An 18,664-nucleotide genomic window follows, 5' to 3' on the forward strand; every position below is an offset into this window, starting at 1 on the left:
TCTTGCACAATAGGCCAGGTGACCATTTAAGCCCCAATGTCTTCACCACTTGCTCTGTCCTACTGTAACAACATCACTTTTTAAATATTTAAAGATTTGCTTTAATAAAGAACTGTGAATAATTATTTTGCCCTATCCTTGATTTCTCCCTGCTTTTCAGAGACGTTTTTTTCTCCTGCATTTCAAAATACTACATTGTTTATTGCCTGCTGCCACACTGTCCTGGTTTCAGCTGGGTTAGAGCTAATTTTTTTCTTCTTCGTAGCTAGAATAGTGCTGGATTTGGGATTCAGTGTGGGATTTGGTATGAGAAGAATGTTGATAATATACTGATGGTTTTAGTTGTTGCTAAGGAATCCAGGACTCTCCACCTCCCCGTTTCTGGTTACACACAGGAAAACACATTTTATCACTCCCCTGCCCCTAGCACAAGACTTTGAAAGTTGTCGTTGCTCGCAGAAAGAGCCGACATCAGTACAGTTACCTTCTGGGCTGGATATTTGCTTGTTTTCACCAAGTATCAATCAGCAAAAGAGAAAACTTGAGATGCCATTCCAGTTCAAGACTCAAGAGGGAAAGGAAGATAGCCCGACGCACAGAAATCCGGGTGTGGGTTTGCTGGACTTCCAGCATGTTGCATGGACTGGCAGCAACGACAGAGAGCTGGAGCAGGACTCTACAACCTGGGGAACACGTGCTTCCTCAACTCCGTCCTGCAGTGCCTGACGTACACACCCCCTCTGGCCAGCTACCTGCTCTCTCGGGAGCACAGCCAGTCAGGTGAGTGCTTTTATGAAATATCTCCTTGGAAATCGGTTGGGCGCTTCCCAGGGTTTCCCAGAATCTGCAAGTTGATTTAGGAGAAAAGCAGCCCTTCTTTGTCAGTCCTATAGTGGGTGTTCTTGGAACACTGAAGCCGAGAAGCTGCTTGTCTTATGTAGGTGTGTTCATCTTCAGAAAGGCACCTCTTCCTAGCCCCGGGTCTTGGTCCCTATTCCTGCAAGTCAAACTCTCTTTGTTTATTGCACAGAAACTTATGTCAGTTTAGTGGCCCTATGAAGAATGTCTTCTATGCACTAAAATGTCCTGGCCTTGTTGGGACACTGGCACCTTGGGAGGAGTGGAGACTGTTCTTATAACTTCAAGATCTCCATCAGGTTTCCCATGGCTATGGGTATTTTGCTAACTTGAGAAGCTTCCTTCCCTCCCTCCCTCCCTCCCTCTGCAGGTCACCAGCAAGGCTTCTGCATGATGTGCACGATGGAAGCACACGTTAACAAGGTCAGGTATTCCTCAGGCAGTGCCATCCAGCCTTGGGCTGTCGTCAGTGTGCTCTCACGTAAGTCATTTCAGGTGCTCTTACAGGATTTTTTCCATTCTTTTAGGAGAGAACTACTAACTTCTTTCTTAGGAATAGGAGAACATTCTGAGCCTGGCATGCAGGAAGACACCCATGAGTTCTTATGCTGACTTCCCCTACCACCAACCATTTTGATTTGCCTTCCAGTCACGTGCTTGAGCTGCAACGCGGTCTCTGATTCCTACGAGCCCTTCCTGGATATTCCACTGGATATAAAAGTAAGAGGTTTGGCAACTGTGCTTCAAGACGTCCCAAGGCCCCTGTAGCTTTCCAGAATGAACATGGTTGACTTAAAAATGCATACTGTGAACACAGGAGCGCTTGGTGGTGGGTGGGGTGTGGAATGGACGGTGTCCTCCTGGGGAGGCCATGGCACTGCTCTCCCTGTAGGTGCTGGCTTTAAGCTGGACAAGCACCCATTATCCTCACTGCACCCTTGATAGACTCTCATCCCTCTTTCTTTTGCCCTCCCTCAACACCCATCTGGCTCCTAGGCTGATGGGTTGTGTTGTTTTCCTTACCGACGATCCTTCACACCATCGGGAGCTGAACTGAGCGGTGGCACAGGGATGGAGCTCTTGATAGCCCCAGGAATCCCCAGGAAATGAGGGAAATGTCGACCATAATACCCTCTTTCTGCCTCCTCCTGGACACTGCCTGGGGGTTCGCAGTGGCTCTCCTCAGCGTCATCTAGCTGGGTTTTTGTGTAAACTCCTAGTGAGTGCTTGGGCGAGGGTATTTCCCGCAGGTCACTGCTCTCCTTTCTCACTCCTCCAGGCAGCCTCATCTGTCACCACAGCTCTGGAGGAATTTGTGACACCCAAGCAGCTGGATGGCGGGAGTAACTGACTCTCTTAAGACGGGATCATAGTTACTAACTGGGCTCAGCTGCAGAGGTCATGCCTCCCCGTGGTCCCGCCGGATACCCTCCTGGGTAACTGAAGTGGCCTCTGCCCCAGTGTGATGAGATATGGTTACTTCCTCCCTATCAAGTGACTTCACCAACCACTTGATAGTATTTAATTGGTGGTACAAAATTTCGGAGTCTAAATTGACTACCCAGAGCCTGGCCCACGGGCCTATGTTGGGCGCAGTCTGACAGCTTGTAAGGGAGTGCTGTCCAGCTTAAATTTTACCCTTACCTGGAACTGGCAAAATGTGTCTATCAGCACGGATAGCTTTTGTGTCTGTGGGCACGCGAACAAGTCTTTTGGACTTGCGTGGCGATGTGGTCCCTCGTACCATCAGAGACCACACTAAATTGGTGGAACATAGTAGGTGGGGACTTGTTCTTTTTATGACGCGTCTTTAAAACCGAAATTGACACTAATAATTGGACTTGACTAAATTTTCACCAATTTGGACCCAGGTGGATGGGCCACCATTACTTAACTCAGAAAAGAAACATATATAATTTATATGTGCTTGATAAATAGCCAGTAAGATGATTACTAACGACATATTAGTACTAGATCCTGCGGGAAGGTGCTGCATGTCATCCATCATAAGTCACCTTTTCACACAGGTTTAATGGACAATAATGAGACACAGCACTTTTTCGTATGGCCTTATGGTACTAAATAGCCGTAAAATAGCGTAAGGCTGTGTGAGACAGGAGAGCTTGCCTGGCCACCCGGAGCAAGGCAGGGTGCATTTCAGCACTGGGCTCTGTGCTTGGCTTCAAGGTGTCACAAGATGGTTGCTGCCACCAAGAGGTTTACCGTCCACCACGCGCCCAGGGTTCTCACATTTTGTTTGAAAAGGTTTGAAGATTTCACCGATGGGAAGATCAGCAACATGCGTACACAACTGGAGTGCAAGTTTCTCTTCCTGAAGCGGATTTCCCGAAGCAGTGCCCTCATGTTGCATTTTTCATGCTTCCTTCTGGGGAGAGGAGAGTTCCCGTGGGAAGACAAGCGTGTACTCTGCTCCAACTGAGCTGCTTTGGCCGACAACACTTTCCTGCCAGCCTAAGACATCACTTGAGGGAAAACCAAGTGTTCATGAGCCCCAGAGATGTTTTTATACACCTCTGGCCCCTGCTCTTTGAGGGCTATTTCGTGTAGTATTTCAGGATCATTTCGGAGCCCTCTTGGTCTCTCCGTAGGTCGTGGAGTATCCCGAGTATCTGGATCTCCACCCATACATGTCGCAGACAACTGGAGAACCGCTCCTCTACTCCTTATATGCTGTCCTGGTACACAGTGGTGACAGCTGTCAGGAAGGACACTACTACTGCTACACAAAGGTTAAGAGCAACTTCCTTCCAAAGAAGGGAAAAATGTGTGCTGGGGAAGACAAATTTGCATGGCAAGGTTACTGGCAGCCAAGGTTTTGGGAAAGAAGGTCTCCTTAGGGGCTGGAGTGGATTTGATTTGGTGTGTGTACTCTTGGTTCTGTAGTTTTCTGCCTGTGTTCTTCTGGAGAAACCACGCAGTTCATCTCCACATATCGATGCCTTTTTTCACAGGCCAGCAATGGACGGTGACACAAGATGGACGATACATCTGTGAACTGCTGAGACATCGACACAGCTCTCAGGCAGCAAGCCTACTTACTGTTTTATGTCAGGTAAAAACAAGTCACAAAATGTGTTTGGAATGGGTTTCCTTTTCCTGGCTTTGCTTTTTGTTCTTCTCAGCCTCTTTCTGTTTCTCTTTCTGTGTTTCTCTTTCTGTCATAGGAAACAATTACTACCTTCATCCTTCAGAGCTGTCAAATCTGACCTAACCCTTGCCAGTCCTTGTCTTTCCTTGTCGGGCTTTAGGCTGCTGCCCTGCTGTAAACTGCTACCTGTCTGCTATCTGAAGCTGTCCAATGTCGAGGTCCTGGTAGTTAGAATAGTGCTGTGCTTTGGATTCAGTGTGGGATTTGGTATGAGAAGAATGTTGATAACACACTGATGTTTTCAGCTGTTGCTGAGGCATCAAGGACTCTCCAACTCCCCGTGTCCTGCCCGTGTGCACGTGCACAGGAAGCTGGGAGGGAGCACGGCCAGAGCACCGGACCCAAACTGGCTAAGGGAATATTCCCTGTCATGTAACATCATGCTCAGTGTAGAAAGGAGGGGCAGCCAGGAAGAGGGGGGCTCTCCCTCGCTTCCAGGATTGCCATTGTGGGATCTTGGGATTTTGGGATTGCTGGCCAGGAATGGGCTGGGTAGCAGTCAGTGGGTGGTGAGCAATCACATTGTGCATTGCCCATTTGTACTTTCTATTATTGTTATTGTTTCATTTTATTACAGTTACTAAACTGTTTTTATCTCAACCTATGAGACTCCCTTTACCCCTTCACTGGAAGAGGTTGCCCAGTAAAGTTGTGGCTGCCCCCTCCCTGGAAGTGTTCAAAGCCAGGTTGGATGGGGCCTTGAGCAACCTGGTCTAATGGAAGATGCCCCTGCCCATGGGAGGGGGTTGGAACTAGACAGTCTTGAATTTCCCTTCCGACCATTTTATGATTCTATGTTTCTCTGAAATGGAGGATGTCAGGGGCATAAAGACAAGATCTTGTTTCGACACCAGTCAAGTTTCCCATTGTCATCTTGGTTATGTCTTCTGTCTGTTGTAGAAACGGCTCCAAGAAAATGACTGAACCCCAGAGGAGGTGCTCAGATCTGCAACCTGGAGAAAGAGCTTATTCCCCACCGGCACTGTCCTACGCCCATTTCTTCCTCAGTCAGTGGGCGGCCGGCAGCGAGCAGGTGGGCTCTGTGGGACCACAGGGTCTGCCTTGCCTGACCAAGGCAGCTCTGGGGAGGTGGCCAGGGCACCAGATGAACAGTGGACTTATTTCTGGGATCTCTTTTCCCTCCCACAAGCTGCAGCTTTCTTCACAGTTGCAGCACTGCTCCCTCTCCAAGCACCCCACCTAGATCCATCCCATTTCTCCACCTTTGGCCCTTCTGCCTTTGCAGCCCTCCAGGAGAGCCTTTAGGATGCCCTTGGCTGTTCCCTCCCACAGCTCCTGGGGCTTCCTCCCAGTGCTGCCTCTGCCCAGGAGGAGCTCAGAGAGACTTTCCAGAGACTCGGGCAGCTCTGCTGTCTGGCCCCCCTGCCCAAAGGTCCCTCGAGAAAGAGTTTTAACCCGTGTTCCGCTTTTGGGATTGCCTTGCAAAACCAGCACTCATTGGGAACGAGCAGTCAATGCTAAAGGGGACCCTGCTGATGTCACTGTGGCCATTGTGACCCGCGGGGGACAAGCCTACATAAATCATCGCTGGGCTCAGGCTGTGCCTCAGTGCAACCTGGTGAGGTGAGGGGAGGGCAGGGGGGGACGGGGCTCGTGCAGGGCTGCCGAGGGAGGAGGGCGGCCCCATGCCTGGGGGCGCTGGGCCTCTGCTGCCAGCTGACCCGCGCCCTGCTTCTCCCCCAGAGTCAGCCGAGGAGCACTTGGGAGAGACACCCCAGCGCTGCAGGGACAGCGACTCTCCCAGCGCTCACCGTTGATGTGCACCATGTCTGCGAGGAAGCAGAAGGTCGACGACTCGATGGAGCCAGGTGAGAGCAAAGCATCCCTCCCGCAGCATAGCAGAGGAGCTGTCGGGGCGCTCAGCGTGGGGCCGAGAGCGGTGGCAGGGGCAGGCAGGAGCTCCCCAAGTGCCCCGGGGCAGGGCCCCTCCGTGCCACAGCCAGCGGGGCCCAGGCTGGGCCGTGGGCACCTGCTGCTGGGACACCCGTGCCTGCAAGGCCAGCCCTCAGGGACGCTTGCCCCGGCCCTGCAGAGATGAGCTGCTCATTCCCGCTGTCATTTGCTCTCTCCCCTCCAGCATGCATGCTGTGTGGCCGAGCAGAGGCTGACCCGGACATCTGTGGGTACAAACTGCAGGATCTGCAAGGGATCTGTGCCCATGTCTTTTGCCTGGTGAGTGCCCCCGGGGCTCCCTCCAGCTTGCCGACAGGCAGTCCCGGCCACGCTCTCCTCCTCATCACCTCCTCATATCGTCTCTCCTGCACAGTATTTTGCCAACGGCCTCTTCCAGCAACGGGTCAAAAACGTGGGCCTGATGGGATTCCTCATAGAGGATATTTGCCATACAGTCGAGCGGGCAGCACAGAAGGTGAGGACTGGACAAGCTCAGGGAGATCTGTGGTGCCACGGGAGCGGTGTGGGAGCTTAGCCCAGACCCCAAGAAAGAAATCCCAGCCCTTCCAAGCAGCTCTGGGACAAAAGTCTCGTGCCTAGCAGCTCCACAGAGCCTCCACCCAGCACAGGAGCCTCGTGTGCCGGGCGCATCCGCGGGCTCTGACCCAGCAGTGGGGCCACATCCTGCGCCCAGCCTGGAGGCGTGGGGCTGGCTGTGGAGGCCCTGTGGCTGCCGCTGATGGGGGCTGCTCTGCTCTTTCCAGCGCTGCTTCGTCTGTGGCAAGAGTGGGGCCACCATCACCTGCTGCCAGGAGGGCTGCGACCGCAGCTTCCACCTCCCCTGCGCCGTGGAGGGGGAATGCGTCACACAGTTCCTTCCTCAGTACAGGTACCTCCTCTCCCCTTCTCGCCACCACCGGGGAAGGACCCAGCCATTCCCACCTCCTCACCCTTCCCTTTCCTCTTGCCTCCCCAGGTCCTTCTGCTGGCAGCACCGCCCAGAGCAGGCAGTGGAGGCGGCTCCGGGGGAGAACACCGCCTGCCTCATCTGCCTGGACACTGTTGAGGACAGGAAGTCCTACGGCACCATGGTGTGCCCAGCGTGCAAACACGCCTGGTTCCACAGGGCCTGCATCCAGGTAGGAGCCCTTCTCTCGCCCATGGGGGGGCACGGTGGGCGCCCAGCAGCACCAAGGCCTCACGCCTGCTCCTCATGTTTCCCCTGCAGGGACAGGCTGCGCGCGCTGGCATTTGCTTCCAGTGCCCTCTCTGTAGAGACAGGTGTGCATTTCTCCTGGAGATGCTCACCATGGGCATCCGAGTCCCTTTCAGGTTGGTGTCCTGCCCGCCGCACCAGACAGGAGGGTGCCAGCGCTCTGCCATGCCAGGGACTGCCCCTGCGCTCCCGGCCCTCCGGCCTCTCCCCTCAGCCTGGGCTTCAGCTTCCCGCAGGAGTCGGAAAGCGGGCAGGGGGGGAAGAGCAGGGGCGCCCTGCATCTGCCTTGTGCCGGGGCAGCAGGGGCTCAGCAATTTTCCCTTGTGTTTCAGATTGCCGGCATGGGAGAACGAGCCTGCAGATGCAGCACCAAATGAGAGGCACAGCCGCTGCGATGCCCGTGAGTGCCTTTGCACAGGAGGCAGGCAGCACGCAGAGCAACAGGGGTAAGTTGCCCGAGCTGCACCCTGGGCTCTGCCCAGGATCTCTGTCTCACCAAGGGCTCAAAGCGGAGGGACGGAGAACAAGAGCTCTGCCGGACAATCCTGTGCTGCGGTCACTTTGTCCTCACAGCCACGCACCCGTTTGCTTCCCCAGGCCCTGGCAACTGCTCCTGTGCTGCTCCTGCGCTGCCGAGGGCACCCACAGACGCTGTTCCCACTTGGGGACCGACACGGCCATATGGGAGTGTGACAGCTGTGCTGGCCTGGGCACCGGTAAGAGGCAAAGCACTCGGGTGCCCCCGGGTGAGGCCTGGCAGCGGGTGCCCATTCTGGGCTTGGCAGAGCCCCTCTGCTCCAGGGGGGCTGGGGGCACCACTCTGGCCTCTCCTGCCGCGGGCCTGGGGGGCCGTGCCCGTGACCTTCCTGCTTCCCCTTACAGCCTCCAGTGGCAGCTCGGAGGTCGCGGGTCCCATCGCTGAGAGCCAGTCAGGATCGGGGCCGTCCCACAGCTCTCCAGCACCAGAGACCAGCAGCCCCAGCACCGGCAGCACAGCGGCACTGGGGTCCTCCTCTCACTCTGCAGCAGGGGAGAACAGCAGCCCCAGCAGCACTGGTGGCCAAGCGGCATCGGGGCCATCCCAAAGCTCCCCAGCGCCTGAGAGCAGCAGCTGCTCCAGCCCACCTGGGCCCGACCGCTTGCGAGACCACTCTCGCTCGCGGCGTCGGGCCCAAAAGCCCTACAGCCGGCGCACAAGAGGCCGTGGCAGGAGCTGTGCGCCAGCACCCAGGGCTGAGAGCAGCAGCCCCGCACAGCCGGTGCCGGGATGCTCCCGTGGCTCCCCGGTACCCGAGACCGGCAGCCCCAGCACCGCCAGCCAGCTGCCAGCGGGGTCCTCCCCCAGCTCTGCACGGCTCCAGAGCAGCTGCCGCCCCAGCCACCCCGGGCCCGTGCGGGGGCGAGACCGTTCCCGCTTGCGACGTCGGGCCCAGAACCCTTACAGCCGGCCCGGACGCTGACGCGCGACCAGCCCTGCGCCGGCCCTGCCTGCTGGCCCTGATCCCCCTCCAGTGTTACAATAAAGTTGGCCGTTCATCTCTGCCCGGGGAGATTCCACGCTCCTTTGTCGGCTTTCGCCTCCCCTCCCTTTCCCGAGGGGCAGCGTTAGGGGCTGGGCCCACAGGGTTGTCTTCTCCCCGGGGCTCGGCAGCACCTTCCCCAGACCTCCCTCCTCGCGGGCTGGCCTTGGCCGGCTGCCCAGCGCCATGGCCGTGGGCTTCGGGCCTCGCTGGCCCCGCAGCCTGCTCCGCTTCCCCGGGGAAAGTTCGATCACACAAGCGGCAAAGCGCCTCTGCTTTAAAAGTTCCCCTCAGAGTCACCTCTGGAGGTGTGACATGAAGGTTGCTGCAGATGGTGCTGCTGCAGTAGTAGCCAAAGGGCATTGCCCTTCCCCAGTTCCAGCTCCTGTTGCCCACCATGGTTGCTGCTGTACCAGCTGAAGTCTTCGTTCTTGCAGTAGAAGACAATAAATCCTTTTTGCATAGAGGTTGTAAACACTTGGTAAGGGACATGTTGCGCAGAGCTCAGGTGAGCCAGAGCAGCACCTGTTCCTGAGGCCTTGAGTCGCATCATACACCTCTGAGAGCAACAAATTCACATGGAGCTCTGTTGGAGTGTAACAAGGCACCTGGGCAATGTCCATTATCAGAAAGAATTTCCCACCTGTTGGAGACCAGCAAGCCCCTCTCTTGTGCAGGGAGGAGACAGAATTTGGTTGCAGAGTAACTGCTGAAGAGCTCTGTAGAAGTTGGCAGCGAGCTAGAAGCCTGAATCAAGAAATAAGGCGATCAAAGCGTGAAGGAAATCCTGTGGGGTGGCTGGGCAGACTGAACAACCCTCTGCTCTTTGGGCGAGCTACAGGTGGCCTTACGCTGTGTGCATTAAGTGTCTTCCTGAGAGGCCTTCCTGCCGCATGGAAGTTGATGCCTTAGAGGAGGGAGCTGCTGTCCTCTCTCAGGCAAGCAGGGGATTTTCTGTCAACAGAGGCAATGAGGAAAGGAAGGAGCTCTATAATTTCATGAACACTATACACAAGACAGCCTTCAACCACCACATCGCCCAGAAGTTCCAAACTGTGGTTTCACAGTGTTTTAAATGCACTTTCAATAACGATGTAGGCAGCACTTACGCTCTACTTCTTACTACACTTCTAATAATCATACTGTGTCTGGATATACAAATGTCACTAGCATACAATATATTTTTAGGCCTAATGTAAAATGTTGCTTATGTCATTATAGATATCAGATGCCAGGTAAGAGGTCTCTCAAGTTTGATGAGTGACCTTGAGAGAGATCCCTGTTCAACAGGGAGATCACTGCCTTGCAGTCTGCTGCCATACAGGAGGTGTCGCTGGGCTCAATGGGGGTGTTGTCCTAAAAATCTGGGTACTTTCACCTGGTGAGCAATAAGCCAAAAATACACAGAGTTGAGACATTTGTTTAATCCATATCTTCACAGAGATGGGTGCTATGTGCTAATTCCACAAAGCTAGCACACCTGTGTTAATACACAGTAAGCATTTATACATCCCGAGTGACAGTTATCAGTACTTTTTACTGTTAAATTTGGCCACCTTCGCTCACATTGGTCCTTGCAACATCTTGTCTCCATTTAAAGTCACAATATCCTCTTTTTTAACTGTGCATGTTCAGTGACAAAGGGACTTTTGTTGGTAGGGGGCTTTTTCCAACTCAAGGGTGGGTTTTTACTATGTTAATGAGGAAATCTCATTCATAGTTCAAGTTGTTCTCCTTTGTTCAACTAACAGCTTTTGTTCCTGTGTGCTTATCTTGATATTTCCCTGCTTGATGGTTTTATGGTGTCATCCCTTGTGCTTATCTCAGTATATCTTTGTTTTAATTACAGTGTTGCTTCTTCAGGTTCACTCTGTCGGCTTCATCAGTTCCTTTATCAATTCCTGGCATTCTTTCACAGCTCTCCTTTGGTCATTTTACCAATTAAGATGTAATGGGGGGGGGGCTACAGATATTTATAGCTTAAAGTGATTGCCTTGTAGTCAAACCTTGCTTTGCTGTATGTGCAACAGTGCAGCTGTAGCAGCTGATGGAGGGGAAGACAAGCCCAAGGAAGAACAGAGCAGCAGCAACAACTCCACACAACACAGCAATGCAGAGCACAGCAGAGCAAAGTTAAGGTCTCCTACATCCCAACACAGTCACACCCATAAGACTATATTGATTCTTCACGGTTCATGCTCATCGCATTGCCAGAATAAGATGTTACTTGTGTTTAATTGTGATGGTGTGTAAAGCCATCATAATTCAACACCCCAAAACCATTCCAAACCAAGCTCTGTCATTTTGCACAATATGTAATTTTAATTTCCTGTAATACTTGGAGGCACCTACTTTGCAGACCCGTATGCTTAACACCTTTGGAGGTCTGTATGTCTTTGAATTTGTCACAGCTTACAGGCAAGCCAACAGCATGACAAGGCTGAATGGCCTGTCAGTACACCACAAATCAGATTGAGGAGTCAGCTTAATGAATGCTTGTCTCAGCTGGAAGCGTTGCCCTATTAAACTAGTAAGCTTGCTTGTATGCAGTTTGGTTTGGGTCATTTCAAGTCACAACTCGCATCCCAGTTTTAAGCATCTGTTGTGGTTTGACCCCAGAGGGCAACTGAGCACCATGCAGCTGCTTGCTCACTCCTTCCCCCCTCAGTGATGGAGAGGAGGAAATAAAGCAAAAGGCTTAGGGATCCAAATAAGGACAGGGAGGGATGACTCATTATAGTTACGGGCAAAAGACAGACTCAGGGGAAAAAAAAGAACACCGCTAACACTTAAGATAACAATCAAACAGAGTAGGACAGTGAGATATATAAGCACATCTTAAAAACACCTTCCCTCATCCCTCCCTTCTTCTCAGGCTCAACTTTGCTCCCAATTTCTCTTCTTCCTCCCCACCAGTGGTGCAGGGGGACAGGGGATGGAGGTTGCATTCAGGTCATCACCCGCTGTTTCTGCCTCTCCTTCCTCTGCAGGGGGAGGCCTCCTCACACTCTTCCCCTGCTCCACCGTGGGTCCCTCCCATGGGCTGCAATCCTCGCAGCAATGGACTGCTCCAGCGTGGGCCACTCACAGAGTCCTGGCCTTCTTTGGTCACAGCTCCCTGCTCCGGCGTGGGGCCCTCCAAGGGCTGCCGGTCGGCATCTGCTCCACCAGTGACGTCCATGGCTGCAGGGCACAGCCTGCCCTCTCACCACGGGCTGCAGGGAGGTCTCTGCTCCGGCCATCCTCCCCCCCCTTTTCCTTTCTTCCACTGACCTTGGTGCTTGCAGAGATATTTTCCTTGCAACTCCTCCTCCACTGCAGTTTCCCCTTCTTAAGTACGTTATCACAGAGGCACAGCCACTGTTGCTAATTGGCTTGGCCTTGGACAGAGGTGGGTCCGCCTTGGAGCTGGGGAGGCTTTGAGAAGCTTCTTCCAGGGGCCACCACTATATCCCCCTCCCCCGCTACCAGAACCCTGCCACACACAAACCCAAGACAGGATCCTAACAAAATAAAACAAATTAAAATCAATCCATTGCTATGGAATATTTACTGTTTAGCAATCTTTCTTTTCCAGACAAAGCATGGTTTGTCGGAAAACTTTTCAGATACCTCTTGAGAGCTGAACCTCACTTTCCAGGGAGCTGGAATGACTGACACAAGCTGTCAGCTTGCCGAGCTAACTTGAGTGAATTCAGCATTTGTTGAAATTAGGAGCAAACATCACCAGCTCCGTCTGCATTTAGTTCAGGGCTGCACTGAGACATTCCCTAGAGAAGCCGCAGTGTCACTAGCAGATATTCCTGCCCGGGGGCTACTTGTTGCAACCCCGCAGCTCAGCTGGTGGAAAAGTTCATGCGACTGTTCACCATCTGCCCCACGGCAAGTTAAAGAGCCCTTGTTGTCAACTGGAGGCAAACGGCCTGTGGCCACCTCCTCTGCAGGGCTGTGCCACAACTCTTTAGATCAGTCCTGTGACTTGCCTGCAGTTCTGTTTCTGTCCTTCCCTTGAGGCACGGCCAAATGTGTTGCACTGCTTTCCCGGTGAAGCAAACAAGGATAAAAATTCAGCTCTCATGGACAAATCCAGCCCAAAGCAGAATGCAGTTCTGGGCTACCTGACTGGAGGCAGCATTCTAGCATACCGTTCCCAAACAACATGGGGCCTGCGACATTTTTAGACGTACAAACACTTGAACAGGTAAATACTGTAGCAAGAAAACAAAGGAGCCGCTATTACACCTTCAGCTGCCAGATCATGGTAGATGAGATCTTGTTCCCAGCAGATGTTGCTTAACTAACTACCGTATTCCCATATTGTAAAGCAATTCATTCATGCTTATTGAAGAAGTTCTATCAAATATATACCATAAAACAACGAAAGGCATTTCAAGTCAGAACTCACTTGCTATTAGCACAAGTCTAATTTTGCAACAGTGAATGTTCCACATCTCATTATGTAAATAAAAAAAAAAATACCAAGATTGGCATGCACTAGAAAAGAACAGCTCCTCCATCCTGCGTACTATAATGTGATTATTCCTGAAGCATTCACAAGACATCGATCTAATCCAGGGTCACCTGACAAAAGCAGCCATCTTGGATCTGAAAACCTGTCAGTCAGTGGATCTACCATAGTAGCAGGAAAAGAAACCAGCTTCACATTGTGAACTGTGCATAATGAGAATTCTTTTGAGCATCTTTTTATCTTGTAGAATTACAGATACGTCATTCCTTCATTTTGTGATGCTTCTGTACTGTAGGTATGCATCAGTATTTCTGCCAGAGTTGAAAAGTAGTTTCCCCTACTGTGCTGGGTTTCTGTGGCATGGTGTTTGGTAGCTGGGGAGGGGGCTACAGTGGTACCCCTTGTGAGAAGCTTCTCGAAAACTCCCCCGCTCCAAGTGGGACCCGCCTCTGGCCAGGGCCAAGCCCACCAGCTGCGCCTCTGTGGTAACGTATTTAAGAAGGGGAACCTCAGAGGGGGCTGGGACTTGTGAGGAGCAGTTGCAATAAGGATGGACACCACGGTCAGCAGAAGGAAGGAGAAGGACGTGAGGGAGGTGCACCAGAGAAGAGACCGCTGTATCCCATGAGGAGATGGCAGGGCCCCCCACCCTGCCACACACAGGGGTCAGCGATGGCGTAGAGGCCAACCTAAACCCCTTGCAGGAGCCCACTCCAGGACAGGCGTCTGCACTTAAAGGAGGTCAGGACCCTGAGGGGGGAAGTGATCCCTGATCCCCGTTGTTGTGGTTGCAGAGACTGTGTTCATTTATTTGCATCTGCTGTGGGGAAGACTAATAACAGGTCTTAATCTGTGTAAATTAATGAAAAGACTGCTACATTACTCATAATTTTTTTTTTTTTTTTTTTTTTTTTTTTTTTAAGTTGCAAGCACTCACTTCAGAAAAACAGTAGCAGGCTATTAGACTAACAACTCAGTATGGGAGTGAGAAGACACTGTGCTGTGGTTTGAGCCTGGTCGGCAGCCAAACAGCACACAGCTGCTCACACACCCTCCCCTCAACCTGGGAATGGGGGAGGGAATTGGAGGGGTAAAGGGAAACTCGCAGCATGAGGTAGAAACAGTTTAATAATGGTAATAAAATAAAAACAATGACAGTAGTAGAAATTATAAACGGGCAATGCACAATGCAATTGCTCACCACCTGCTAACTACCCAGCCCGTTCCTGGCTAGAGATCCCAAAATACCAAGATTCCACAACCGCAATCCTGGAAGCAAGAGAGAGCCCCACCTTCCCGACTAACCCTCCTCTATATAGTAAGTATGACATTACATGATCTGGAATATTTCATTGGCCAATTAGAGTCTGGTGCTGTGGCCGTGCTCCCTCCCTGCTCCCTGTGACCTTGCGCACGGGCAGGACATGGGGAGCTGGAGAGTCCCTGAAATCTCAGCAGCAGCTGAAAACATCAGTGTGCTATCAACATTCTTCTCATACCAAACCCAATGCTGAATCCAAAACACAGCACTCATCTAGTTACCCAAAAGAAACATTAACTCTATTCCAGCCCAAACCAGGACACACTGTTTATGGAGGCTGTTGTAGTCTTTCTAAAGAGCCCATATGCCACCTAAACTTGCACACAGGTCAATGTGTATCTTATATTATAAAGTAAACACTTTCTCTTCTACCCACAGAATCTTCCCCCTTCAGCAGCAGCAAATGTTGGTGTCAGAATATTTACATGTGGTTCTTACAAGCTTCGAGTACACACTAAAGGTACAACTTTTATTGTCTGGTCATAGTTCTGATGTTTGAAAGTGACTTCCAACAATAACAGAAGAAATGGAATCTCTCTGCAGGTGCTGACATAGGTGCTGTTTGTGTTGCTCCTAGACACGTAGAAAGTTCGGATTTTTTTCAGTTGTTCTTCGAAAAACTAAAGCATCAGGAGGAAATTAAAAAATCTAAGAGCAAGTAAACTCTTTCCCTATTAATTGTGCAACTTCTACAGTAAGAGTGTTCATGTTAAAGACTCATAATGGTAGTGGATGCCTTACAAGCCAAAATTTTAAAATACATTGTTATTGAGCGCCTTCTAAAATGCTATCTTATGCAGCATGGAAATGCTGAAGACAAGCTTTTGGTTCCTTTCCCCAGTGGCTGTACATCACGTAAGAATCTTTGTGGTCCGCTCCTCCCCTGCCCTTGGTTTGAGAATGAGTCGGCTGTATCAAAAAGCAAGGCTGTCCCTGGGAGCCCTGCTTTCATCTCAGGTGCAGTAAGGGGCCTGGACATGCACGCCGGGGGAGGAGGGGGCAGCCTGAAAACTCAGGAAGTTGACGGTGATGTGGAAAGGCTCCTGTCAGTCCCTTGGCCGTGCTGTTCCTCTGGATAGACTTTAGGAGCTCTCGTTCATCCTCCTCTGGCCACGTTCCTCTCTGGCTCCTCAGCCCGAGCCTTTGTGGCCGGGATGCACACTGTCAGCTTTCCAGAAAGTTCACAGGGGCTGTGCTGGGAACATACAGAACTGCTGTGTAAAATGCCCCTCGGGTGCATGCATTGCATACCTCGCATGTAAAACTGAGCTCCTGGGAATTGTTTCTTTTAGCAGCACAGGGGGATGGGGAATGGGCATTGTGGTCAGTTCATCATATGTTGTCTTTGCTGCTCCTTCCTCCTCACACTCTTCCTCTGCTTCAGTGTGCAATCCCACCCATGGCAGACAGTCCTGAATGAAATTCTCCAGCGGGACTCCTTCCCATGGTCTGTAGACCTTCTGGAACAGGCTGCTCCAGCATGGGTCCCCCATGGGGTCACAAGTCCTGTCAGCAAATCTGTTCCAGCATGGGCTCCTCTCTCTCCATGGGTCCACAGGTCCTGCCAGGAGCCTGCTCTGGTGCGGGCTCTTCACGTTGCCACGGTCTCGTTTGGGGGACACTCATCTTGTCTGGCATAAGGTCTTCCAAGGACTGCAGGTGGGTATCTGCTCCACCGTGGACCTCTAGGGGCTGTGGGGGAACAACCTGCCTCGCCGTGGTCTTCACTATGGGCTGCAGGGGAATCTCTGCTCCGGCACCTGGAGCAGCTCCTTCGCCTCCTTCTTCACTGACCTTGGTGCTGCAGAGTTGTTCCTCTCACATATTCCTCACTCTTCTCCCCCAGTTGCTATTGCACAACATTTCCCACCCCCCCTTGCTTAATGATGTTATCGCAGAGGTGCTACCACTGTCATTGATGGGCTCAGCTTTGGCCAGCTGTGGGTCCACCTTGGAGCCGGCTGGAACTGGCTCTGATGGATATGGGGGCAGCTTCTGACATCTTTTCACAGAAGCCACCTTTGTTCCTGTCCCCCCCTGCCCTCTCCCCCCTGTCCTCCACACCCCCACCCCCCCAAAAAAAAAAATATTTGTCTTTTTAGCCCAATATAAGCTGGTTCATTCTCTCAGTATCTGCAGTTCAGGAACTTGGCACCAGAGAGCTCATTATCATGCAAAATGCCCTAACAATCCAAGGCTCCCTGCATAATTCTCCCTAATTCTTCAGGTCTCGTGTGGCTGATTTGGGAGACTCCAGGAGTGTAGCCAAACAGAAGATTTCTGTAAGAAGTAACAATAGAACAAGATACCTGCTTTTACCAGTTTTCCGTCTGTTTCTGCTTCCAGAACAAGAGTTATCAGCCTCCCCCAATTCCTCTTGATCCAGAGTGACTCCTGATGAAGTCTGAATATGTGGGAAAAGTAGGATCCTTTCTGTACGATACTGTGTGTGTAAGCTCTGTTGTCCATCGTGTCCCACCCCATCCCCAGTTCCCACGCACCGTGCCATTCCTATCACCAGCCACTTCCCACAGTCAGTAACCTTAGTGGAAAATCCCAAGTGATATACATGGGAAAGGACAGGTAGGAACATAATCAAGGATTTGGCTAGGAGGAGTATCTGGCAGGCTGCAGAAAGTTGAGAAGGGGTCAGTTTAAGCAGGACATGTGGATCGATGTGAAAGATTAGTGAGGGTCAATGCAGAGGAAGATCAGGATTTCTTCTCCTGAACATACTATATGGGCTGGAAATTTCCATGTTGGCATCTTGGCATCATGTCAGCCACATTACTTGTGGTGATTGACATCTGTGGGCTTTTATTTCTCACAGGCCCCATCCATGGGTCAGTGACTTGAGACACCACAGCTGTGAGCTGCAACCGCCTTGGGCAGGACTTGTCCCGGCACCAAATCTCTCACTCCCTGCTTGGGAATGGCACTGACCAGCCATCCCTCAGACAAATGTGGGCACCAGACGAGCTCCACCACCCGAGCCTTGCACAAGGACCTGGATTCAAGGGGGACAGATATGCCCAGCAGGGCTTTCCATCCCCCCTTTCCAGAAATGGACATGTCTCTCCAGGCTGGACAGTCACAGGTCTCGCAACCCCTTCTCATAGGAGACATGCTCCAGTCCCTTCATCATCTTCACGACCCTTTGTTGGACTCTCTCCAGTATGTCCATGCTTGTTTTGTACCCTGATTTGGCATTTCTGGAATGGTCACCACTGTAATACCTATCTTGGCATGCAATTTACTTTAACTAGAATCTCCTCCTTATTATCTGTCATATCCTTACTTAAATTCCCGATGCTGTGACGCTGCTAGTGATACCACAAATCAGGTGAGTCACATGCACGCACAGAACAAGAGCTGACACAGTGGAGTATCAGTCCAGGCAGACCTTGAGAAACTCAGGGATTTGGCCAACAGAAACCTCGAGAAGTTTTCCAAGGAGAAGGGATCTTCTCCTTCTGATCTTCTGATCATCTACATTAGGGGGTAAAACAACCCTGTAGATCAATGCAGGCTTGGACCTGAACGGGAGGAGGAGCAACCTTAAGGAGAAGGGCCTGGGCGTTACGAAGGACGCCATACAGGGCAGTGGTGCTAACCGTGAATATGGCCATGTGCATACTGGGCTGCATTGGGAGGAGCGTGGGCACCCAGACAGTGGGAGTTATCACCCCACCCCCCCGACTCAGCACTGCTGGGGCCACATCTGGAATAGTGTGTCCTCATGTGGGATTCCCTGCTCTGGAGGAGTGGGGAGGGGGTGGAGCGGGCCCATATGAGGTCTGCCAAGATGGGGTTAGGGGCCATGTGTGGAAAGGCTGAGGGGGGGGGGGGGGGCTTCATTGGCCTGGTGAAGTGGAGGCTCAGGGAAGTGTAGCAGTACCGTGAGAAAGCTTGATGGGTACTTTCAGAGATGATTGCATGTTTTTTTGGTAGTGGGAAGGAGCACAAGAAAATAAAACTACAGGAAAACGCAGTTTTGGATGTCCAGATGGATATGAGGAGGAAGAGAAGTCACCTGAAGGGTAGTGCTTTGGCACGACAGGTCACTCTGGGTTAGCCCATGATTTTCTGTTTGAAGGAACAGCCAGTGGGGATGGGGAGTTGTCAGTGAGGGTAAGGACATGCCAGGGGGGTGAGAACACGGTGAGGAAGTGTGTTGGGTGTCTACAGCCCGCAGGGA

General features: G+C 51.9%; 1 protein-coding gene across 1 annotated transcript; it reads left to right on the forward strand.

Moving 5' to 3' along the window:
* Positions 1 to 302: 302 nt before the first annotated feature.
* Positions 303 to 8,699, forward strand: LOC122154424 (PHD finger protein 7-like). Its single transcript, XM_042802776.1, has 14 exons — positions 303 to 780; positions 1,508 to 1,578; positions 3,831 to 3,931; positions 4,928 to 5,060; positions 5,480 to 5,611; positions 5,732 to 5,856; positions 6,126 to 6,220; positions 6,315 to 6,416; positions 6,706 to 6,830; positions 6,918 to 7,080; positions 7,170 to 7,273; positions 7,490 to 7,603; positions 7,755 to 7,873; positions 8,040 to 8,699. Exons 6-14 carry the CDS (start codon positions 5,805 to 5,807, stop codon positions 8,615 to 8,617), a joined length of 1,452 nt encoding a protein of 483 aa, XP_042658710.1. The 5' UTR covers positions 303 to 780; positions 1,508 to 1,578; positions 3,831 to 3,931; positions 4,928 to 5,060; positions 5,480 to 5,611; positions 5,732 to 5,804; the 3' UTR covers positions 8,618 to 8,699.
* The last annotated feature ends 9,965 nt before the right edge of the window (positions 8,700 to 18,664 follow it).

The sequence above is a fragment of the Tyto alba genome, unplaced genomic scaffold (assembly GCF_018691265.1).
Source record: "Tyto alba isolate M040663 unplaced genomic scaffold, T.alba_DEE_v4.0 Super-Scaffold_39, whole genome shotgun sequence".
Taxonomy (NCBI): domain Eukaryota; kingdom Metazoa; phylum Chordata; class Aves; order Strigiformes; family Tytonidae; genus Tyto; species Tyto alba.

Bases quoted from the DNA above. Each gene is read 5' to 3' on its own strand.
- LOC122154424 (XM_042802776.1), top strand. From the start codon at position 5,805: ATGTGCACCATGTCTGCGAGGAAGCAGAAGGTCGACGACTCGATGGAG. The intron at 7,081-7,169 runs GTAGGAGCCCTT...TTTCCCCTGCAG, and splicing joins TCCACAGGGCCTGCATCCAG to GGACAGGCTGCGCGCGCTGG. The intron at 7,274-7,489 runs GTTGGTGTCCTG...CTTGTGTTTCAG, and splicing joins GGCATCCGAGTCCCTTTCAG to ATTGCCGGCATGGGAGAACG.